Below are 23,985 nucleotides of genomic sequence, written 5' to 3'. Positions count from 1 at the left end.
AGGCTTTTCATGTTAAACAATGTTGGCTACAGATATGTTTCAGACTTATGTTAGTATTTTCGCACTTGATTTATATCATTCGGTCTTTCAGTTGGTTCACTCAGTCACGTGTAGTCAGGCAATGGGTGTCGTGTTACGTCCAGGCCCAGGTTCGGGGCGTGACAGGTTCTCATGATTTGGCTATGGAGGTTTTGAAATGAAGTCTGTAGTGTTAAAGGAGGAAGACAAATTAAATGAGGCATTAAATGACAGTGGGTATTGGAATCCGCTAGTTGCGTGGGCTGCTGGGTGAAATAGCTTGGGTCGGGTATGAGAATCCTCTAATGGGTGGGTCGAGTAAATAATCTAGACCGCATGGATAGGAAAAGTAAATAGCTTGAACTTGGATATTAAAGGGTAAATAGTTTAAACTTAATAGGTTGAAAGTGAGATTTTCTCAATTTAAAACTATTAAGTTACAGCTTTATATAGAAGTAAGCCATTAACATCAAATTAATACGCTTTTCATGCTTATACACAATTTGCATGGCATCTTCTTGAACTTACGGTGGACTCTATTGATTAGTCAGACGGTATTTCTCTTTCGTTGAGTTTCACAAGTTAACTAGTTAAGTCATCTACTGAATTTTATTTCAAATAAAGCACTAAAATAATTTTCCTATCCAACAATTCAAGGTTGCCATGTTCAATCAACAATCAGACAAAGCAATGTACCCATCATTTGGTCTTTTCCTCCACTAGAGTTTATTAAAATAAATACGGATGGCAGTTTCATGCCAAACTCAGGATTAACATGATTTGGAGGTTTTGCATGAGATGACAAAGCAAGGTGGCTGGGTGGATTCCATGGCAAACTTAGTATGAAAGCAACATCAAGCCTTACACCAGAGCTATGGGCTATACATGGTGGTCTCACCCTAGCAAAAAATAACAACTTGAAGAAGGTTATCATTGAAACCGTTTCGAGTGTTGCCCTGAAGTTACTAAGTATGAGAGATAACGTCGATTGCCACCCTGATCGTGTTGTGATAGAAGAGTGTAGGCGTCGTATGTCCGAACTTAAGATATCTTTATTTAATATGTTGAGACAAAGTAATAACGGCACTGATCACTCGTCAAAGTTGGGTGGAATGCAAGATCAAGACTTGGTACTGTTACATCACCCACCACCTTCCATGCATCAAATGCTTCTGGCAGACATGACTAAGTAGCATATTCTAGGTACTCAAAACATGTAAAGTAACATAGTGTAGGGTAAAAATATAAAGTTGTACCATTTGTAAATGTTAAAAAAATAATTTTTTTTCGATACAGATATAAATAATATTTCATTTTGTTAATGTGTGAAGATGATGCTATCAATTACTTTTTTAATCTTCTCCCCGTTGTTTCATTATGACTTTACGAACATCTCCTTCTTGTGCCGAGGGTCTATCGGAAACAGCCTCTCTACTCCTCCAGGGTAAGGGTAAGGTCTACGTACACACTACCCTCCCCAAACCCCACCTGTAGGATCTCACCGGGTTGTTATTGTTGTACTTTACGAACCTCCATTTAAATTTACGAACCTTTATATTTACCTAAATATAAAGTATAAAATTTTGTCAAACGCATTCCAAGTGAAAAGAAATGGTAAATAACCTCGTTAACAATTTATATTGAAGTGAAAGTATCCTAGACACTTTTTTCTTTTGAGAATCGGGTTAAGAAAGATCTCAAACATTTGAGTGAAATCTTAACCACCACAAGTTCTAATATTCAATTTATAAGAAACTTAATGAATTGTGTATGTGTGTAATATATATATATATATATATATATATATATATATATATATATATATATATATATATATATATATATATATATATGAGAGAGAGGAAAGAAAGAAAAGAATCATTTATTTCAGTCTCTTACTAGCAAAATTACCAATAAAGAGTAATCTGTAATCTAGAAAATTGTTCTGCACTCAAATGTACAAACAATGCATAAAATAAAATGGTAATACAAGCCTATGGGGATAAAGATGGCTCAGTAGCATGAGTAAAACAGCCCTGCCCAATTCATCTATTGCATTTAAAGTATGATCTCTTCTTGGACACTCACATTAAGAGTCTTGTTTGGCAGCACAATGCTGTTGATTACCACTACTTCATCCTCAACCGAGACAGATTCACCTGATTCCAAGATATTTGATTTAGATAATTCAACCCAAAAGTTAAAAATTAAATATCGACGATTTGAAAATGCAGGAACTGTAATAACTAGGAAATCATGATAAAAGAAAATACATTACCAAGAATTGTGATCCCGAGCTTTGCATTGTAGTCTCCTGCTGCCTGAAATCAGTTTGATTTAGCTTAGACACCTAATGTGAAGACTAGGACTAGAGAAAACAAATGAATGGAGGAATGCCGTCCAATCAGGACGAAAATAGACTCCAAAAAACAGCATTAGGCCAGTCTTAGGAACTCTTAATGAACTCTTAATGAAGAGACCTGACATTGTAGAAATTAAAATTGTTCACAGAATCTTGCGGAGTTCCTATTGGCAAGCAACATTTACTCCATCAAAAAATTCTATTCATACAATACCTGGATTACACTCTTGGTACTTATTTAATATTGTCATGTGTAATCAATTGCAACTTGCAAGTATATTATCCAATTTTTATGCGAAAAATATACTTTCCCCAGACTAATGTTTACTCTCTAATTCTGATGAAAAAAGTAGCATGACAGCTCTTCCTTTGATTGTAGTCTTCCTAAATCACAAAGAAGAAACCAGCTGCCAGCTGCCATTATGTATTGACAGGACAGGCAAAATGACAAATTAATCATAACTTCCTCTCCTGGTATTATTGGTATATATTTGGAGAGTTTACACATCAAAGCATCTTTCTTCAACAATGTATTTGATATCTTAAACAAGAATATTACCACCTCCATAATTTACCTGGACTCTTGACCATCTTCCAATTGAAGACTTCCAGCCAACAATCGCATGAATAACAACCCCATTTTCCTGGAAAAAGAATTCTGTGTTAAATTCAAACACGTCGAAGTATCTCATTAGATGTGATGCAGTGAAGTGGCACCTTGATTTCAACATCGTCAAGAATAATACAACTGATGAGCCTGGCACCAGCTCCAATACGAGCATTAGCAGATATCGAAACATTTGGACCAATCTGTTCAACATTAAACGGACAAGTCAATTCTATAGGTGAAGGAAGGAAGTTATAAGTGAGTCAAAAATCATGGCAACTGCAGTGTCTGTGGCAATTATTGATGTAAAAGAGAAAACAATATTAAAAAAAGAAAAACTTTATGAGGGGTAGGATTGAAGTAAGCCAGAGCCATCAGAGATAGCTCTTTAGATGCATATATGCCAAGCAGAAATCAGATTTGATCTCATTACTTTTAACTGAACAAAGGTTACAATTTGCAGCTTTGGCAATGTAGAAAATGCTGCAATACATAACATAATCCATACCAAGAATCAGATTCATTACAAAACAGATGACCTCGAAACTGTGTTGCAAACATGTACAAAGCCTAGATGTCTATAACATAGAGGGTGTTAATTGTTGCAAACACATATAGTCGTCAATTAACTAGAAAACATATCCTTTGCTGTTTTTCATATAAAAAAAGTTATTGCAGTAAAAAATAAAACCATTCATCTCAATTAATCAACCATGAGATTTACAGCATAACATAATAATCAGAATATGTTAGTCGTAGTTGTATCTGAATATAACCTTTGCGGTTGGATGAACTTTAGCAGATGGATGGATATAAACATCACCACTGATCGCTGCCGTCTTTGAGCCATCCCCACTTGCCAAAAGATGTGGTGAGGTGGATCTATATTGAGCCAGGTAGAGACCAGAGCATTTCAGAGACATCCTACAAAAGAAACAAACCTATCCATTACCTCAAATCTTGATATTTGAAATGGAAAAGCTGGGATGATATGCACTTTATATGATTAGCTTACCCTGGTGTTTTAATTTGTTCCCAGAAATCCATGGTTTCATAGGTATATAGCTGCTTCTTCCCTGCAAGAGGTGTCAAAATATCTTGATCCAGCCGTACAAAGTCTGTTGGAAGACTCCTGTCAAATAAGCTCGTATCAGGAAAGGAAAAGAATGAACCAGACATCCTTTTCAGGTGTACTGGTAGCTCTAAACTATGTTTTCCAATTCTAAGTTTTTTTTATCCATTCCAATTCTAAGTATTATTCAGTGGGAAGATTATTAGTGCTCCTATTAACAAACATAAACCTCATTCATGAATAATAAAGTTGCGACTCAGAGACCTGTAATCGGTCTCTAGTAACTGCAGTCTGCAGACCCCTACTTGACTATTTTTGCCAAGAATGTATTACCACCTAGAGCGGGTGATTTTATTCATACAATCCTTGTGCAGAAAAAGCCTCTTTCATGAGGTTATTTTAAGACCAGGTAACAAAACTCAAGCTAGAGGTGCAGAACCCCACAGTTCAAAATGTTCAAACATTTGTACATTGTCTTGTCAGTTGTCCAAACTGTGAGCAGACATCAGGAAGATGCCGAAACAAATGGCTTAAGCTTGGGGTAAGTGTGGGCTTCAAGGATCTAAGACTGGTGTCAGTTTTGGAGGAGTTCTCAATGACAGTGAAGACAACATGACATACACTTTGCCCTTTGAATAGTATTTATCGGTCAAACAGTGAGCAGTAACCTCTTCCATTCCATTACAACTCAAAATAACAGGTGACCTTGTGGGAAAATATGATAGAGCAGTAACATCATCCTAATGAAACGGAACGCAAAAATAAACTAGAATCATTATCCTTCGGAGATTTAGCAACTGCAAACCTGCTCATCATGCATTCTCCTCAACAATTTAAAGAAGATAAGTATTTGATATTGCCCTAAGAAACTAAAGGTAAATTATGCTCGCACCAAGACTCTGTCCTGAAAAGCAATTATCAGTTACTGCAGGTATAAAGCTTCACAGCGTTTCACCATCCACCAAACAAAATGCTGAGAAAACTCAGTCAAATAAATGTTAAATCTGGATTGGAACTTGTGCCAGTGGGGATCCTGGATGGTGCCAAATAAGTGCGTGAAACTTGACGATGAGGAGACAGAAGCAACCATGTTTTTAAGCATTTATAGAAGAATCAAATACACACTGAGAATTTAGAAACCAAGTTGAGGTCCAACAGTGATATCATAATAGAGGGCAATTGCAAACAGATCACTATTCTCTTAAGGTAGCAACAAAATGTCTATCAAATGTAGTTGGACAGGGAAATTATACCTGTTTACCGGCTGAAGAGCTTCAAAGCTGGATACACGCCTTAGGTTAGCTGCAAAAGAAGAGAAAGGACTTCATGAAATCACCCCATAGAATACTATTGCATGAGATCACTGCATAGGTTTTAAGAAACTTGAAATCCATATTAGATTAAGAAAACGTGATATTGTCCCAAGTAAATCGTGATACTGTTCAAGTTCAGCAATCGTACTATGTTAGTGTTCATATCGGCCAAAGGTCAAATTGACACTAGAACAATGAGATCAAAGGAAGAGATGGACCAAATATCTCAGTCCTTTTAACATGAAAACACATAGTCGAGGGAACCTCTAGTTATGATGTGTATACTAACCTCTGTCTTTCCTCTGACTGGATACTCCTTGAATAGCATTGAAGATATCTGGTGTAAATACGTACACACCACAGTTGATGCGGTCACTCACCTGCATTTCAGTCATATTAGGCAAGACACCATGGGTATAAACCTACACATTTCCTGGTTTATGCAAGTAAAGCCCAAGAGTAAGTAAATGTTGGATCTGGACGTACAAAAGTTTCAGGTTTCTCTGTGTAATGCAACAGTTCATTAGTATCAGGGTCAGCGACCAGTTCTCCAAATTCACTAGCTGACTCAGCAGATACCTTGTATATGGAAACTCAAAAATAAGACTTGCCACATGCAGTAATCACAATCATAGATGTTAATAAGCTATGCAATAGCCAATAGAAAGTGGCCTAGACAAACAGTTCGAGAGTACTTTCAATTACCTTGCTGACAAGAATGGTTCCCATCCCACCATACCTTCTATGAGCCTCTGCAAAGTTGGAGCAAAGCAGAAGGTAAAACTTGCAAAACTCAAATTCTAAATTACTGCAGTGGTCCGTATTACTGAGAAGTTGATCAAGAGGGGAGAAGAGGGAAGAAACACACATACCAAGCATCTCCGGCAGTGGAAAACTGCAGCACACGTCGCAGTTCAGCAAAAATATATGCGACTGCCAGGTGAGATAAAATAACCACGTTAATGGTGATTGCTAAGTATGATGATGAAGTAGCCCCAATTATATTTTCAGATTCTTTTCGGACCATATTTGATCAATTTTTATGTTCCCGATAACAAATCCTGTAGATGGTCATTCCGAGCAATTTACACATGATCATCACAAGAATATAATCAAGAAGAGTGAAGATTCGAACCGGGCTGTCTTCCATGAGCAGATCCCTGAAGTTGTAAAGTCCTCCAGCTGAACCATGTGGTTTGTCCTCCTTCAGGTATCTAGTAACAATAACTTCCAACAATGAGCTCCAATATTGAAAAGTTAAAAGAAAATTCAGAACACGGATAAGCAAGATAGTAATGTAACCTGACAGGAATTCTAAGTTCATTCGAGATTGAGGAAACATATATCGCAAATTCACGCTCCTCATAGAAGCCAACGAGGTAGATCTGCGCTAGGTTTGGAATCTGAAAATCCCACGGCATAAAACTTATTAGTTCAATGCATAAAAACTTTGCACACCCCATTTGTCAATTAAATCATTTTTCATTGTGTTATAACTTAAAACATGAAATTTCTTACAGTGTATATCCATTTTGGTATTACTACAAAGAGAGCATTACCCTTTTACAAGCAGAGATCGGATGATGAACCATTGGCTGACCCGCTAATGGAAAGAGTGGCTTTGGGATATTCAATGACAATGGGCGGAATCGTGTACCTGTTAATGCATATCTCTAGGGAATCAAATCAACTGAAAATTGATTGAAAACAAGAACAGGGCAGTGCTTTCTGAAGATTCAAACTTCATCCAAAAACTAATACTAATACTAGTTTCAAATAATTGAAACAAAAACGAATCAAAGTGCATACCTTTGGTTGGTCCACCGACCATGATCACAGCCACAACTCTCTCCTCGGAACTTCCCATTTTAATTACAAACAGAAGTCAGATCTCAATATACGGAATAAAAGCTTCAGCCCAAATTAGCAGCTCCAATTCTTCAACTCTCCAATGAACAGAATATCACCTGTATACATACAAGTAATAGTAATAATCTCAAAAGGGCAACTCAAGTGACACTGCCGACAAAAGATGAAGGAGAGACTGAAAATTTTAAAAGTAGAGAGTGCAGAGTGGATGTGTGTGGTGGGCGAGAATGTATGGGGAGATAGAGAGACAGAGGGGGGATATGAATTGCTCTAAAAATTGAAATGAGTACAAAAGATGGGGGGAGATCCAGTGAAAAGGAAAGGAAAGAAGAAAATGGGTGGATATGCGACAAATACAAGAAAAATGGCTAGGAAATTTCCACCTCTGTTTTTCACATGCCTTGTACTACTACTACTATTTTCAATCGTATTGTCTAATTTAAGATACTATTAAAGAGTATCTTTTATTTTTTGAACAGATGAAGTTCAGATGTGGTGACAATTGTAATAAATGGAACTTGGAAAGCATATTCCTTTTATTCTCCTACCAATAACAAAAACTTAAAGTGACAAGATTGCTTACCTTTCTGAATCAGAATTTTAACTACCAAAGTTTACAGATTAAGTCTTCTCTCATTCTTCGACTTCCCAATGTAATAGAATTTTTTTTTAAAAGAATTAGAATTTCAACATCAGACGAGCAGCCTTAGAAGTTAGAACTAAAGACAAAAAGGAGATGTATTTTCTGTTTTTTTTTTTCCTTAGAATTGGTAAATTGGTGACGATTGAAGTGATATAGTCATCGGCCCCACGTGCTAAAAGTGCTCTACCTACCTTGGTTATCTGATTTATTCGGGATAGAGCCAAATCAAGAAGAAAAAGATAATTATCCGACATAATGACAATTTATAATATTTACAGTCAATTTAAATTTTTAAAAATGAATTGTAAAACAGAAAGTTTATAGAAAAAAGATATGGTTGTGAGTTGTGACTACAATTTTTCCTTTTAATTTCATAATTAGCCAGTTCCAAGTTTCACAATCTTAATCACACTCGTTTTTTCATTTCTTTTCTTATTAATAACATCCAATGGCAGCGTGGTAATGTATCATTGATCATCACTGATAATGGGAAAACATAATAGCGGCATTTTACTTAGTTTGTACATAATTCACAATCATAATCATTTGCGGTGGTTTGTTAGCCATTTTCACGACTACCTGGCCTCAAGGGGCCATTCTTAGAATCTTAAGATTTTTGAGCTTTACTCCACCTATGAAACTATGGGATATTCAGTCACTGGAGCAATCACAGAACACTATTCCAGAAATAAAATAAAACATGAAATAAACAAAAGAGAAAGGCAATATCAGTATAAAATGCTATCCATGTTTTCTCCATTCGAAAAGATTTATTAGACTACTTAACGAACAATACAAACAACACCAGTTCTACATCAAATCAAGTTTCATCTCCGCTTCTCTTGCTCGGCATTGGTTCTCATAACTGGCACAACACAATTGTATTGACCACTTGAAAGTTTCACAGCTTTGAAGGTGACTTGTAAAAAGCCCATGGTTCGTCAGATATATACTGAGTGACTTGCTTAATGTTTAGGTAGTTCTCAAGACTCCTGCGAGAAAGAACAAAGGGCAAAACAACATTATCAGCTGCAGGACTTGCCAAATTACTTCAGAATGCTTCAGTCAGGTGCATATTTTCCCCTCCAGTTACTCCTCTAGTGTGGTAAAACTACAATTACAGTTTTTTCCTTCGTATTGGATTGTCTTTCTACAAAATATAGCTCATTCCAGCAATTTCAAAGCAAGGCCATTTAACAAACAGAATTTGAAGAAGCAGATACGGAACAGCTGGATGAACAGAAAGTAAGGTAATTGCTAAGCCACATAAACGTTATTCAAGATGGTATCAAAATCACCAAGTGAGTGCTTACCATTCCCCAAGTTCACGTCCAAAACCACTACGTTTTTTGCCACCCCATGGAGGTTGCCAAAAGCATGGCTGTGAACAGTTGATCCAGACAATCCCCGACTGAAAAGCCTGCAAAGTCAATTAACAAGATGTCATCCCTGATTTTGCAGAAGCAGTGCCTTTTGTTAAGGATATAAGATGCTTTTGGCAATTTAGAAACTACTCTCACCTTTGTGAAACGCTCACACCTTTCAAGATCTTTTGACAAAATAGCAGCACCCAAACCATACCTAACAGAGCAAACAGTGCAGATAAGGAAAAAGAAAGTTCATAAAGTAACAGAACCATATATCTTAATTGTAGCCAACTCACTTGGTATCATTTGCTAGTTCAATGGCTTCCTCTTCAGTTTTAAATGTTTTGACACAAAGAACAGGTCCAAATACCTCCTCTTTCCAGATTTCCATGGACGTATCCACATCAGTTATGATTGTTGGTTGAATGTAATATCCTTTCTTTAAGTGCTGAAATCCAATGTAGAATTAAGGCACATTCCAACAGATCGATAAATACAGAACCGGCATACTTGCACCAGGAAGCATTTCTTACCTGAGGCCGTTCGCCACCATAAAAAATGGTTGCACCTTCATCTTTGGCTGTTGAGATGAGCTTCAAGACCTTCTCATACTGAAAGGTAAACAAACAATCAATATGTAAGAACTGTCCATATGTGCTGCTTAGCAGTCATGTATGAGAAAGCAAGAAAAGAAACAGATTAGACAAATTGAAAGCCAATATCCATGTCATTTTAAAATCATGTTGCTTTGCTCAGTGATAAGAAAGTCCTTATAGTATCTTTAGAGACTTCTAAACTGATGTGAATTAAGATCAGTTTTTCTCTATTCCTGAGTTTTTTCACTATAACTATACAGACCTCCCCCGTCAATTGTATATGATTTCCCCTCAAATTCTTTTTAAGATTTATCCCAACCTCCTGTTTACTTCACGGTGTTGTTATAGAAACTTCCGTTCAGTTAGCAAATGGTTAATTGACAATATATTCTGGACAACACGACCAATTAACTTCCTGAAATACAAGAATTATCAAATAACCCTTGTGGAAGGGGACTAAATACTTCATGATTTTTCCATTTTATCAAATGTCTCCAGAAGGCAGAGATATGGGCTCTACTTCTCTTGCAAAGTTGCAACACATCTAAAGGTTTTGCAACTTCCTCTTTTCTTTTCTTTTTTTCTTTTTTCCAATAGAACCGAAAGTTTTCCAATAAATATCAGCCACAAGGGGATATTCTTCCCAAATGAACTAAAGAGAAGACACGATTATGGTAGCTTTTCAATCTAGCTATGTCTTCTGTTACGTACTGTTGTTAATCATCTAAACGGCACTTGATCGTCCATAAGCACTTTCTTATATCTTTTTTTATTTCCTTAAAACCTGAAGAATATGCAGTAAAATACCTTCTTCATATAGTGAAACAGCCTCTATAAAGTCTCGGATATATCTATCGGCCAAACTATAAATGTGGTTGTAGAGAAAGTTTTAAATTTACTACAAGTACAAAACCATGCTTCATGTTAACTGGACCAATTTCCGAGAGCAGTCACCAATATTTCATTATATTCTTAAGTTTTATCCTACCGATTCCAATCCTTTAAACAAGATGACGACAATAGTAGCTATCAAACTAAGATATGAAGGAACGTGTGTGTGTGCGTGACTCTGTGTGTGTGTGTGTGTGTTTGCACGCGTGAGAGAGAGAGAGAGCGAGAGAGAGAGAGAGAGAGAGAGAGAGAGAGAGAGAGAGAGAGAGCTGGAGGTCAAGTATCTAATAAGAAACTGCAATACGCTGCATACAAAAAGAAGTCTGGCAGCGTAGGTTTTGATTGTAAAAATACCTCTTTATCTGAGAAAGATCATATTGCAGGGTCAAGGTCAATCCAAAGTGTAGTTAATTTCCAAAAGAGTGTATACAAGCTTGAAGAGAATGTGTGGACTGCTAAACCTATTCAAGTGCTATGTATCATGGTAGTCTTGAGTGTGAGTTAAGGTAACAGTGGTCAAACCACCTATTCACTTTCAGAGTGTAACTCTGGTAATAGGTCAAAAGAGAGTACAAGCCCCGCCACTAGCAGAAGCTAACCGTGCTAAGAAAGGTTGCTTCTGTCGCCCTTTCTTTGACTTGGGTGCATCACTTGATATCTATCCACATTCATAGTCATCTATGCTGGCTCTTTCATTATTCACCTTCCAGCCTAATTCCCTAACTCACTAACCCACGAGTCTATTCTACTTGTGCAAGCAATCTGCTTCCCTACACTACCTGATGACATGGCACACCATTCCTATATCTTCAGTCTCAGCCTGTTATAGTGTTATGACTTTATGTTCCCGATCCTCCAAACTTATCCTATTCACTATATCTTATCCAGAAGACACTTCCGCACATATGTCACATTGGAGCAGCGAAGAAACAAAAAAATTTCATAAGCCATTCCCTTGATAAGCGTTACAGTTGCATCTATTCAAGGCAACACATAACATTGTCTCCAAGAAGCACCTTGTACTACAGTTAAAGCATCTTCTACTATTAATGGCATAATTTCCTTACCTGTCCACGACTAATGACAGGACCAAGCTTGCAGTCTTCTTCCAAGGGATCAGAGATTTTGATGTTTTTCGTCCACTCTAGAAGCCTGTCCAAAAATTGTGAAGCAATTGTATCCTGCAAAATTCAGAATTTGGTTTCACTATGAGCTCCAATGTTGATGATTATAGAAAGGGCGATAGCATTAAAGGATACATCAAAAGGACTTTGTAATAGTATTGTTTTCACAGTGTTTTGATAAGGTGGCATAAAAAAAACTAGGAGTTTCCCCCCATCTTGCCTGATTTCATAAGAGAGTGTATCATCCTACTCCTTTCTTAAAAGGATATAACTGTTGAAAATGATCTACTTACTATTTGAAAGCCAAAAAGCCTTCTGCTAAGACCATGACTTTATTGTTTACTTTCTTCTATTTTTTCCTGGGAAATTTTTGAATTATAACATATGTTTGTTACAATACTCTTTACGCTCAAGTTAATTAACTTTTGAATTGCTAAGGGTAATTTAATGAATGTCCAAATTGAGACCATAATTTCAATTGTTGCAGCACACGAAAAAGGAAGGAGGACGTTGTAGCCTTTTCTTTGATAAGGTATTATTTGGTCATCGCTGTATAGTGTTAGATGCAAAATGTGCTCTATCGGCCATTAGGATGACCCCCCTTCCTGTTCCAACCTTCAAGAACTCTGGCAGGCTATTGACTTGTCTTCTAAAATTGAATTAAGTAGGCCAGTCATCGGTATCCTATTCTTAACGATAGAGAGAGAACGAATTAGTGGATCCATTTTCTTGGTACCACTTTAGAGCCTTTATTCTTCTCTTTTATTCAATTAAAGCTAAGGCAGATGTATCTTCCTCTTGTTATTTGAGCCTCTTCTATAGTGTTACAAATACTAACTCAAACTAATTATCCGTTCCTTAAGATACTCATCACCCCCATAATTGTCTTGTATTCTTAAAGAAGTGCAGGTTGCCAGTAAAGGCTACAGGACCCTATGGGTATATTCAGTATTTCCCAGATAATGGTAAATGGTGTCAAGTCAAAGTACTTGGTTAACCAAAAACTGAAAGAAATAAACTGACTATATACATGGGGCCTTGTCCAACATTTAGCTTGTTACCTGTATTATAAGACGTGATGTTGCACTGCAAATTTGACCGTTTGTCCAAAAGCAGCCAAAAAGAGTCCACTCAACAGCTGTGTAGACAATGAGGACAGTTATATTTTAGAGCTATATTAATTTCTTAAATGCATCCGCAAAGGTGACTTAATATGAAAAACATAAGGACATAGAAAGTAGTATTAAGATTCCAATTCCAATAGCTTAGGCAAAGGCATTTAACACTTAGCTCAGGTGTTAGAGCATCGATTTGTAATATGTTGGTCACCAGTTTAATTTCAGTTTCCTTCATTTTACAAACGGTTTTCCTCCTTTTCCAAAATTATCAATTTATTATGTTATAGGAAATTCGAGACATGCCAGGAAAAGATAATATATATTATGTGAGAATGCACGGGAGAAAAATATTATTATTGATTAATTAACAATGCTACAATGAGCCCTATATATACACACATAACATATCCTACTCCTAATACATATTGGATTAGGGTTAGAGTTATTTACTCCTATTTACACGACTATTCTAACACTCCCCCTCAAGCTGGTGCATATAAATCATATGTACCAAGCTTGTTACATATGTAGTTAATACGAGAACCAGTGAGGGACTTGGTGAAAATATCTGCAAGCTGATCATTCGATTTCACAAACTTTGTAGCGATATCTCCCGAGAGTATCTTTTCTCTAACAAAATGACAGTCAATCTCAATTCGTTTAGTTCTCTCATGGAATACTGGATTTGACGCAATATGAAGAGCAGCTTGATTATCACACACAAGTCCCATCTGACTAATCTCACCAAATTTCAACTCCTTGAGCAACTGTTTTATCCAAATTAGCTCACATGCGGCCATAGCCGTTGCTCGATATTCTGCTTCTGCACTAGACCGAGCAACCACATTCTGTTTCTTGATCTTCCAAGACACCAAATTTCCTCCTACTAAGACACAATATCCAGACGTAAAACGTCTATCAGAAGGTGATCCTGCCCAATCAGCATCTGAGTATCCAACGATCTGCTCATGGCCTCGATCTTCAAACAATAAGCCTTTGCCTGGAGCTGATTTTATATACCGAAGAATGCGGACAACTGCATCCCAATGACTATCACAGGGAGAATCCATAAACTGACTCACAACACTCACAGGAAAGAAAATATCAGGTCTAGTCACTGTGAGGTAATTTAGTTTACCAACCAACCGCCTATATCTTGCAGGATCGCTAAGAGGCTCTCCCTGTCCTGGCAGAAGTCTAGAATTCGGATCCATCGGAGTGTCAACAGGTCTACAACCTGTCATTCCTGTCTCCTCAAGAATATCTAAGGCATACTTCCGTTGTGAGATCACAATACCTGAGCTAGACTGAGCGACCTCAATACCCAGAAAATATTTTAATCTGCCCAGATCCTTAGTCTGAAAGTGCTAAAGAGATGTTGCTTCAACTTACTAATACCATCTGATCATCTGCCGGTAATAACAATATCGTCAACATAAACGACCAGATAAATACAGAGATTTGAAGCAGAATGTCGATAAAATACAGAGTGATCAGCTTCACTACGAGTCATGCCAAACTCCTGAATAACTGTGCTGAACTTACCAAACCAGGCTCGAGGAGACTGTTTTAGACCATAGAGGGACCGGCGCAACCGACATACAAGGCCACTAGACTCCCCCTGAGCAACAAATCCAGGTGGTTGCTCCATATAAACCTCATCCTCAAGGTCACCGTGAAGAAAAGCATTCTTAATGTCCAACTGATAGAGAGGCCAATGGCGAACAGCAGCCATGGATAGAAAAAGGCGGACTGATGCAATTTTAGCCACGGGAGAGAAAGTATCACTGTAATCGAGTCCAAATATCTGAGTATATCCTTTGGCAACAAGACGAGCCTTAAGTCGATCAACCTGGCCATCTGGACCAACTTTGACTGCATACACCCAACGACAACCAACAGTCGATTTACCTGAAGGAAGAGGAACAAGCTCCCAAGTACCACTCGTATGTAAAGCAGACATCTCGTCAATCATAGCCTGTCGCCATCCGGGATGAGACAGTGCTTCGCCTGTAGACTTAGGAATGGAAACAGAGGACAAAGATGACACAAATGCACAATGGGATGGTGAGAGACGATGGTAACTTAAACCGATATAATGAGGATTACGATTAACTGTGGACCGTATACCTTTTCGTAGTGCAATCGGTTGATTAAGAGGAAACAAGTCCGCAGTATTAGCAGGGTCAGGTGCAGGACGTGAATCAGCTGGGCCTGATGCTGGGGGCGGACGATGATGATAAGTCAGGAGTGGTGGAGCTGTAGAAGGTTGAGCTCGACTAGCTGGTGGCGCTGGAGCTATAGTTGGTGGAACTGTACTAGGTGGTGGCACTGGATCTATAGTTGGTGGAACTGGACTAGGTGGTGGCACTGGACTTGGTGGTGATACTGGAGCTATAGGTGGTGGAGCTGTAATTGAAACTGTAGGCGGTGGAGCTATGGAGGGAGATGAATGGGAGATAGGGACTGAATCCCCAAAAGAAGGAACAGGTAGCACCTCGGAAATTTCTAAGTGATTAACGGAACCTGTGAAGTATGATTGGGTTTCAAAGAAGGTAACACCAGCAGACATAAGAAATCGCTGAAAGTCAAGAGAATAACATCGATATCCCTTTTGCGTTCTCGAGTAACCCAGAAATATGCACTTAAGAGCACGAGGAGCTAACTTATCTTTTCCTGGAGTAAGGTCATGAACAAAGCACGTACTCCCAAAGACACGGGGTGGAAGAGAGAACAAGGGTAAGTGAGGAAACAGGACAGAGAATGGAACTTGATTTTGGATAGCTGAAGATGGCATACGATTAATAAGATAACAAGATGTAAGAACCGCATCCCCCCAAAAACGCAGCGGAACATGAGATTGTATGAGTAGGGTACGAGCAGTTTCAATAAGATGCCTATTCTTTCTTTCAGCTACCCATTTTGTTGGGATGTGTACGGACAAGATGTTTGATGAATAATCCCAGGGGAGTTCATAAACTGCTGAAATGGGGAAGACAAATACTCTAGGGCATTATCACTACGAAATGTGCGGATAGAAACCCCAAATTGATTTTGAATTTCAGCATGGAAGGTCTGAAAAATAGAAAACAACTCAGATCGATTTTTCATTAAAAATATCCAAGTGCACCTGGAATAATCATCAATGAAACTGACAAAGTAGCGAAATCTTAAGGTAGAGCTAACCCGACTAGGACCCCAAACATCTGAATGGACTAAGTAAAAGGTGACTCTGCTCGATTGTCAAGACGCCGCGGGAAATGGGAGCGAGTACGCTTACCGAGCTGACACGACTCACACTCTAGAGTGGACAAGTGAGATAAGACAGGTACCATTTTCTGAAGTTTTGATAAACTGGGATGTCCTAACCGTTTATGTAATAAATCTGGTGAATCAGTAACGGGAGAAGTTATTGGAGGAAGACAAGATGCGAGTCCATGTGATTTTGCAAGGATAAGGTAATAAAGTCCATCTGATTCACGTCCAGTACCAATGATCCGCCCTGTACTGCGTTCCTGTATAAAAACAAGGTCATCAAGAAATAAAACAGCCGATTTAAGTGATTTGGCTAAGCGACTAACGGCTATGAGATTAAAAGGACTACCAGGAACGTAAAGAACCGAGTCTAAAGGTAAGGAAGGAAGTGGACTTGCTTGACCTATTGCAGTTGCCATGGCTTGAGACCCATTGGCCATTGTGACTGTTGGAAGAGATTGAGAATATGAGATACTAGTGAAAAGAGATTTGTTACCAGAAATATGATCAGATGCACCTGAATCAATGACCCAAGACTCAGAGAGTGTAGATTAGGAGACACCAGTCATGCTACTATTTGTTGGAACGACGGAGGTTTATCCTGAAGATGTCTGTTTACGTGCTTTGTACTGAAGGAACTCAATATAATCCGGTAAAGAAACCATCTGGATTGGATTTATTGCATTTAATCCAACGGATTGTGAGGCAAAAGCTTCAGGTATTAATTCCATTATAATATTGTGCCGGAAAAAAAGCAGAAAATCGCTGGGATCACTGTTCACGCCGGAAAAATCACTGTAGCTCGCCGGAAAATTCCAAAGTGGTCGGAATTGAAAAATAAAATTATGGGTAGGCTCGGAATTTAAGGACGATCCAACTGCCCTGAAGGAGTTTCATCAAAAAATGGCCGGAAGTGGGCTCACGCGCCGGCGCATTGGTGTCACGCGCTCGCCGGAAAAATTCTTCTGCCGGCGCGTGTGGGCGCGTGGCAGCTTTTCTGCCGGAGAAATTTTAAAGGGTTGGTCGCCGACGAGTGATCTACCTCGTGGTGGTGTTGGTTTTTTTGCACAACACCGATAGAAAGTGACTTGATTACGGGCAGCCTTCTAAGTCGCCGGAAAATTGCACGGCGACGAGGTCTTTCTTCCAGGAAGTCGCTGGAATGATGCACGGCGATATGTTTCTCACTAATGCTCTGATACCATGTGAGAATGCACGGGAGAAAAATATTATTATTGATTAATTGACAATGCTACAATGAGCCCTATATATACACACATAACATATCCTACTCCTAATACATATTGGATTAGGGTTAGAGTTATTTACTCCTATTTACACGACTATTCTAACATATTAGAAGGAGTTCTCATATAGGGTCTAAAAGAGCAAACCTATATCAATGTTAGGAATGTCATCAAACACCACTATTGGACTTTTTCCACCAAGCTCAAGAGTAACTGGCTGCAACAAAAAAAAAAGAGGTTTAGCTACCCGAACGCACCAGAATATCAGTTTTGCCAATAGGAACCTAATGATTATTCGGATGCGGACATACTTTAACTAGTTGAGCTGCAGCTGTCATGATCTTGATCCCAGTTGGGCCACTTCCTGTAAAGGCAATCTGCTCATCCAAGAAAATAAAAACCATTCACCATAATGAAATTACAAAGTACTAATTGCTGACTGATCAATTAGCATAGATCCACCTAAAAGAAACAAGCAGACCTTATCAACATCAGGATGCGATACCAAAGGAGAACCAGCTTCATGTCCCAATCCCGTTAGTATGTTAAGGGCACCAGGAGGTAGACCCACCTCTCTACAAATTTCACCCAACTCCAAAGAGGTACTGAAGTTGGAAAAAGGGTTTAAAGATGTAAATAATGTAGACCGAATAATATGAATAATGAAGAAAAAAGATAAGGACTCACATAGACGCAAGTTCAGACGGCTTAAGTACTGCTGCACAACCAGCAGCTAGGGCAGGAGCGACTTTCCATGTGGTCATCAACAGAGGATAATTCCTTCATATGAAACAAAAGCTCATAAGTCAACCACCTAATCTTTTCTCTCAACCCACACATGAAATAGCCAATGAAATTCACAATGCTCCAGAAGACTGATTTCGACTCCCTTACTGGTAAACAAAAAAGTTGTTTTAAAGGAATCTTTGACCACTGTTAATGAGGTGTGACTGGTAAAAATAAGCAAAGTCTAAAAGAGATTCTCTTTAAGACTACCCCCCCCCCCTTTCTTTCAACACCCCTCTCGACTTTCCCGAGTAATCCTGATTGCCTTGAGGCAGTTAGGTCAAGGCAGAGTCCCAATAAGACACATAGGTTCACCTTCTGGACAAGGTGTTTCCGTTGCAACAATTTTCCCCACAATGAAGAGAGATGTTAAAAGGAAACGTAGTCTGAGGGCCTAATATTAGCAAACCCCAACACAGAATTCACAAGTTTGGCGCACATGCAACTTGTTTGAGGTCAACAAGCAAAGAAACATTCAGGAGGCAATCTACACTTCCCAATATTCCTGAGGCTCCTAAATTTTTCATCTAATTTCTCTCTTCTTTTTCAAGGCACTCCAAATAATTTAGATTCTTAGAATATCAACATTCCAAAGGTTTTCGCCTCAATGATATTTTACCTTCTGAACAAGTCCACTTGATTATCATTCTCGACGCTCAGATGTTAGGATGGCATCCAACTTTGACAACGAAAGATACCGCTGAACTAGTCGATAACTAATTTGATAAGCTTCATTTGCAACTATGTTCTTTTCTCTTAACTTTTGGGATTTCAAAAGGCTATCTTAGTTAAGCACAAAGCTCAAAGTTTAGCTCACTATACAACAGTTTTTTCATTTTGCAATATGCCCAGAACAACTTAGCAACCACATACACAGTAACTGTATTTGCAATGCAGAGGTTGGTGGCCTGAAATATCAACTTGGTTGGAAAAAGAAGAATGCCATATTTCCAACAGGGTTGAAACACAAAATAAGAGCATAAACCATTATTGATAAGTGGTGTACCATGGAGTAATTAAACCCACAACACCAAGAGGCTCTTTATAAACATGGGTCTTGAATGAATCCAGATGAAGTTTAACTTCAGTCTTCTTTTTTGAATCCAAAGCTTCAGCGAGGTCTGCATAGTACTCAAAGCACGCTACGACATCATCCTGTAAGATAAGAAAGAGCATATAAGTAAAACAATGTAATTTGCAACAAATTAAACTATGTTAACCCCATTACGCAAGAACATACAATATCAGAGGCAGCCTCGAACCAGGGTTTTCCATTATCAATTGCCTCAAGTGTAGCAAGTTCAGGCCTCTTTTCCAGTACCTACAGTAAATGTAAAAAAACAGCAATTGTCATTTAAAGCATAAAAGATTAATATTGAATAGACATATCAACATCTGGTTGACACTCAAACACCAAGATTTGAGGATGTTATTCAATTAGATATAATACTGTAAAATATATTAGCGTTTGGATTTCTTAGAGGTAGTTCAAGCCCACGAAAGCGAGATCTTGAATTATTTATATTTCGAACTCAATACACAAACCTTGGCAGCAATAGCACGAAGATACTTAGCGCGCTGTGCTCCAGTTGTAGAACCCCAGTCATTTCGACCAAGCGCTCTCCGTGCAGCCTTGACGGCGATATCTACATCCTCCGATGTAGCTGCCGGAATATCCCCTGAAAATCCAACAACATCAACAAACACAATCGGGATCAAACAGGAACTCATTCATTTCCAGGCGTTTGTTTGTGGAACTTTTCTAGCAAAAAATAAATCCGAAAACGTGCTTATTTATAAGTTTTTAGCGAAAAAGTTTTTTTAAAAAATAAGAATATATCTGAACTAGTAGTTTGAGGGATATTCCATAAAAGATTCTACTTCCTACCGTAAAACACTCGCAAATCTTGAAAACACAAGTTTGATTTTCCAAAAGTTGTCAAAACGCTTTAGCAGAATTTCTGGATGATCCAATAGATTGCAAGAGATCTTTAAAATTAAACCTAAAAAATTCAAATACCGATGATTTCTTCAGTGGCGGGATTAATGACGGGTAACCGGTTCTTCTTGACGGGTTCTCTCCATTCACCGTCGATGAACAGCTGCCGACTAGGGATCCGCATATTGGGAATTGCCATAGCTCTCCACTCGATCACTTCACTACTTTGTGGACTGTGCTAATAATAAGGATAGAAAAATGTAGCGCTGATATAGCTGAAATTTAGGAAAGAAAGTCACGTCCACTGGACAGATGTCCTGCTGTCCGGCGTCGCTTTCCGGATATAGTACCGGTTACGCTATATGGATACTTGATTGCAGTGGATTTCTTGGCTGAACTCGAGACCTGCAGTCGCATCCAGCGATAGTAAATACTCTTGAGAATTAAGAAATCAAAATAAGGTATGTACTCCTATGAATTAACCATGATATGATTAAATCATGCTTAAGTATTATTAAAAAGAGTATATACAACACATATGCCTTACTTTCATTGACCTGATGTAAATATCCGTTATACTTTTCTTTTAACTTTATTATCTTAAAAAAGATACAAATATATTTTATATTTTAAAATAATTGACTTAAACTTCATATTTTATTTATAAAAAGATAATTTATAATGACATAACTATTTATGATTTATTTTAGAGAGGAAGTTTTAAAGTGTTTTTTCATTTATTAAATTCGATGCTTGCATCATATAAACTAGAATAGGTAGAGCATTTTTATTTGTATTTACCAATTAATGTTCAATATAAGAATTTATTTGTAAACTTTTTATAAGTAAATAATTTTTATACCGTCTTTACATATGTTTGATCTCCATAGGTAATCATTTTTCTGACTAAAATATTATATAATGCGCTTATGTAGGGAAAAAATTATTAATAGTACATTGGAGTGTTGAACCAAAAGTTCAATCACAAGTCATTTCCTTATTTAGCTTTTAATTCGTAATAATGGATTTGTTAGAGGGATACGTGAAGGGAACAAAATGTATACTCATGCTAATGTCGTCTTTTTATTTAGTGTTTATTTCGTAATTTGGTGTAAATTTTGGTATTTTTTTGCTCCAATAAAACACCAAATCTTACACCATTGTAGTGCATGAATAGTGTATTTGATTTATTATTATTTTATTCATCTTTTTATTTTTTGGACTTTTAATTTATCATTTATTGTGTATATAATTAATTTTTATATTAAGATCTTTATAATTTTAATTTTATATCCTATTTTTTTGATATATTAATTTTTGTAAATATTATATTTATATTAAATTATATGTTAATTTTATTATTATTATAATTGTATAAAAAGAAATATAACCATTATTTAAAAATAAAAAATGCAAATGTAAGATATCTAATGTTGCTAAAATTGAAAAGTGAAAACTAAAATTTAAAAAGAAAACTAACAATACATAAAATAAAAATACATTATAATTAAAGTACATCAAAGGAGGATACATTAAAATTGAAATTACATTAAAAACATAAAACATAAGTTTAGTAATCCCCTATGTCATTTCCAGGTGCACCAAAATTACCAAAATACTGAGAGAACGGGGTAGAAGATTGTTGTAGTTGTGGTTGTTGAAATTGTTGACTTCTTTTATCGATTATTCGTTTTTGTTCTTGTCGCAAAAATTCACGAAGATTTGGATCGTCAATGGAATTCAAGTTCTGTGTATTATACTGCACAACATGATAATTGAGGACGAGCCTGATCTTAATGCACCAATTGAAGATGCACGTGAATGTCCAGCTCCTACGGTAGAAATGGTAGTAGATGAAGATCACCGATTTGAACAATTTTTAGCTCGACACAAAAAAATTAAGGATAAAGATGCGCATTTCGCACTTCGTAATGCATTAATCGAGCATTTATGAGAGAATAGAGGCGAAAGTTGAATATTTATGTGGTACTTAAATTAAATTTGACTATGATGTAATATTTATTAATTATCTTTTATCAATGATTTCACTTTTAGTTGCTTTATCCTTTAAAATAATTTTATAATAAATGATCATATAAGTGGTGAATGTGAATTATATATAATGAATATGGAAAAAAGAAAAAAGATAGTATTTGTTTGAAGGAAATAAAAAATAAAATTTAAATAGAAGATAATAATATAATATAAAAGAGAGAGAAGACATATTATTTTGTGGTGTAAAAAATAGTGTAATGGTTGGAATAAATTTGGTGTTATACCATTTTGGTGTGAAATTTGGTGTTAGGGTTGGAGATGGTCTAAGGGTATGCGAAGAAACGAATGTGTTGAAATCTCCAACTACTTTATTCTTTTCTGATTTATCATGTCGCTTATAAAACTTATACAAATGCTGCATTATGAATGTGCTTTTTATGGTTACTTTGGTTGGCGCCGACACTGCTCTAGTGTGGGGTGATAAATCCTAATCTACACGTTTGCATTTTTATATTGCAATCAAGAACAGTATATATGATATCGTCCCTTTGTGCTAATTTACTAGATGAAATGAAGTGTTCTTTTAATTTCCATGTTGCTAGCGCTAAGATGCAGTGTACAAAGTACAAACTAGGAAATAAAAGAAACTAAAGAGAGGAAACATAAAAGACAATTAGGAAAACATTTAACACTTCCCCTAATTGGGGAACATTCAACATTTAACATTTCTTTGCTAGAAAGATAAATGTGAATAAATAATAAATTGGGCAACTCTTTTGTGAGTCAAAAAGAAACGTTCCTTTTCTTAATTTCCGTTTCTTTCTGCACTTTCCATTACAGACAATGGAAGATTACAATTTTCTTCCTTTTTCTATTTCTCTGCCCAATTCAAAGGAAGTCATAATTGAGTAATTAGGTGTAGCGATTAACATTTGGGTTTTTTACCTAGCTATACTATAATAGAAACATATTTACCATCTTTATTTAGGTTCCTTATTAATTATTTTGTATATCTATATTTACTAGTTATATAGAAAACCATAAAATAAAATAAAATAAAAGAAATTCAAGATCCCTTAAATCTAGCCTATCAGCTACATGACACTCAAACCCCCGTTTCTAAGAATTCCTCCTACATTTAAGATTCTTTCGTTTTTCAAAGGATTATAAAATCATCTTTTCTCTTTCTTAATAATTAGCCAAAATTATTCTTACCCATAGTCAGAAATCTCGCTTACCAAAATCTTGCTTACCCAAAGTTATCCACCCCAAAATTGCACACTATTTTCCTCTTCCAAGGCTTTTGAAATTCAATTTCAAAAGCTTTCTTACTAATCGCCCAAAATCTCTATTTCTTATTAATACAATACGACGAAATTCAGAATATTGCTCTAGAATCAAGTTGTGGGTGATTATATTAAATTTTTAGTGTGGAGTTGTGATTGAAACTTGATGAAGATGGAGATCATAACTGTGTCACAATTTTTCAGAAATATATCGCGATTATATTATAATTGTATATATATCATAACTGTTGCAGGAATTGTATTACAAATGTATGATAATTGTATATTCAGTTATATTGTTACAAGCAGTTGTGCATTCGTGACGAATTTCACAGTTTGTATCACAAGAATGATAATTGTATATTAATTTATTAGTATTGTATCAGATATTATTTTGGGTATTAATATACCGGATACAAGTTAGATACAATTGTGATACAAGTATGATACATTTATGTTTTACGTATTGATGTATCTGATACAATTCAAATACAATT

At 36.7% G+C, this 23,985-nt stretch overlaps 2 protein-coding genes across 3 annotated transcripts; both read right to left on the bottom strand.

The window, feature by feature from the left end:
- Window positions 1,885–7,710, bottom strand: LOC109231009 (mannose-1-phosphate guanyltransferase alpha-B). 2 transcript variants are annotated; one of them, XM_019396529.1, is made up of 16 exons: window positions 7,625–7,710; window positions 7,182–7,339; window positions 6,932–7,029; window positions 6,675–6,775; window positions 6,508–6,586; window positions 6,245–6,305; window positions 6,078–6,124; window positions 5,859–5,951; window positions 5,662–5,752; window positions 5,313–5,361; window positions 4,003–4,119; window positions 3,764–3,911; window positions 3,098–3,190; window positions 2,956–3,024; window positions 2,297–2,339; window positions 1,885–2,177 (listed from the first exon to the last, which is right to left on the bottom strand). In XM_019396529.1, the coding sequence occupies exons 2-16, from the start codon at window positions 7,237–7,239 to the stop codon at window positions 2,077–2,079; spliced, it is 1,248 nt and encodes a 415-aa protein (XP_019252074.1). In that variant the 5' UTR covers window positions 7,240–7,339; window positions 7,625–7,710; the 3' UTR covers window positions 1,885–2,076. The 2 variants fall into 2 exon arrangements, with proteins under 2 accessions (XP_019252074.1, XP_019252073.1); XM_019396528.1 differs by lacking the exon at window positions 7,625–7,710 and having other exon boundaries at window positions 7,182–7,612.
- LOC109231008 (betaine aldehyde dehydrogenase, chloroplastic-like) lies at window positions 8,565–20,678 on the bottom strand. Its single transcript, XM_019396527.1, has 15 exons — window positions 20,289–20,678; window positions 19,814–19,947; window positions 19,509–19,589; window positions 19,275–19,423; window positions 18,170–18,262; window positions 17,964–18,087; window positions 17,794–17,859; window positions 17,630–17,699; window positions 12,924–13,000; window positions 11,806–11,919; window positions 9,785–9,862; window positions 9,548–9,699; window positions 9,405–9,465; window positions 9,198–9,304; window positions 8,565–8,876 (listed from the first exon to the last, which is right to left on the bottom strand). The coding sequence occupies exons 1-15, from the start codon at window positions 20,404–20,406 to the stop codon at window positions 8,786–8,788; spliced, it is 1,515 nt and encodes a 504-aa protein (XP_019252072.1). The 5' UTR covers window positions 20,407–20,678; the 3' UTR covers window positions 8,565–8,785.

Source organism: Nicotiana attenuata, chromosome 8 (genome assembly GCF_001879085.1).
Source record: "Nicotiana attenuata strain UT chromosome 8, NIATTr2, whole genome shotgun sequence".
NCBI lineage: Eukaryota > Viridiplantae > Streptophyta > Magnoliopsida > Solanales > Solanaceae > Nicotiana > Nicotiana attenuata.
This window is presented reverse-complemented; position numbering and strand designations above follow the sequence as displayed.

Excerpts from the sequence above, each read along its gene's own strand:
- LOC109231008 (XM_019396527.1), bottom strand. The coding sequence starts at position 20,406 with ATGGCAATTCCCAATATGCGGATCCCTAGTCGGCAGCTGTTCATCGAC. Across the intron at positions 19,424-19,508 it reads TCGAGGCTGCCTCTGATATT|GATGATGTCGTAGCGTGCTT; the intron begins GTATGTTCTTGC and ends CTTATCTTACAG. Across the intron at positions 9,466-9,547 it reads GAACTAGCAAATGATACCAA|GTATGGTTTGGGTGCTGCTA; the intron begins GTGAGTTGGCTA and ends TTGCTCTGTTAG.
- LOC109231009 (XM_019396529.1), bottom strand. The coding sequence starts at position 7,239 with ATGGGAAGTTCCGAGGAGAGAGTTGTGGCTGTGATCATGGTCGGTGGA. Across the intron at positions 3,191-3,763 it reads AAGTTCATCCAACCGCAAAG|ATTGGTCCAAATGTTTCGAT; the intron begins GTTATATTCAGA and ends AATGTTGAACAG. Across the intron at positions 2,178-2,296 it reads GCTCGGGATCACAATTCTTG|GTGAATCTGTCTCGGTTGAG; the intron begins GTAATGTATTTT and ends TCTTGGAATCAG.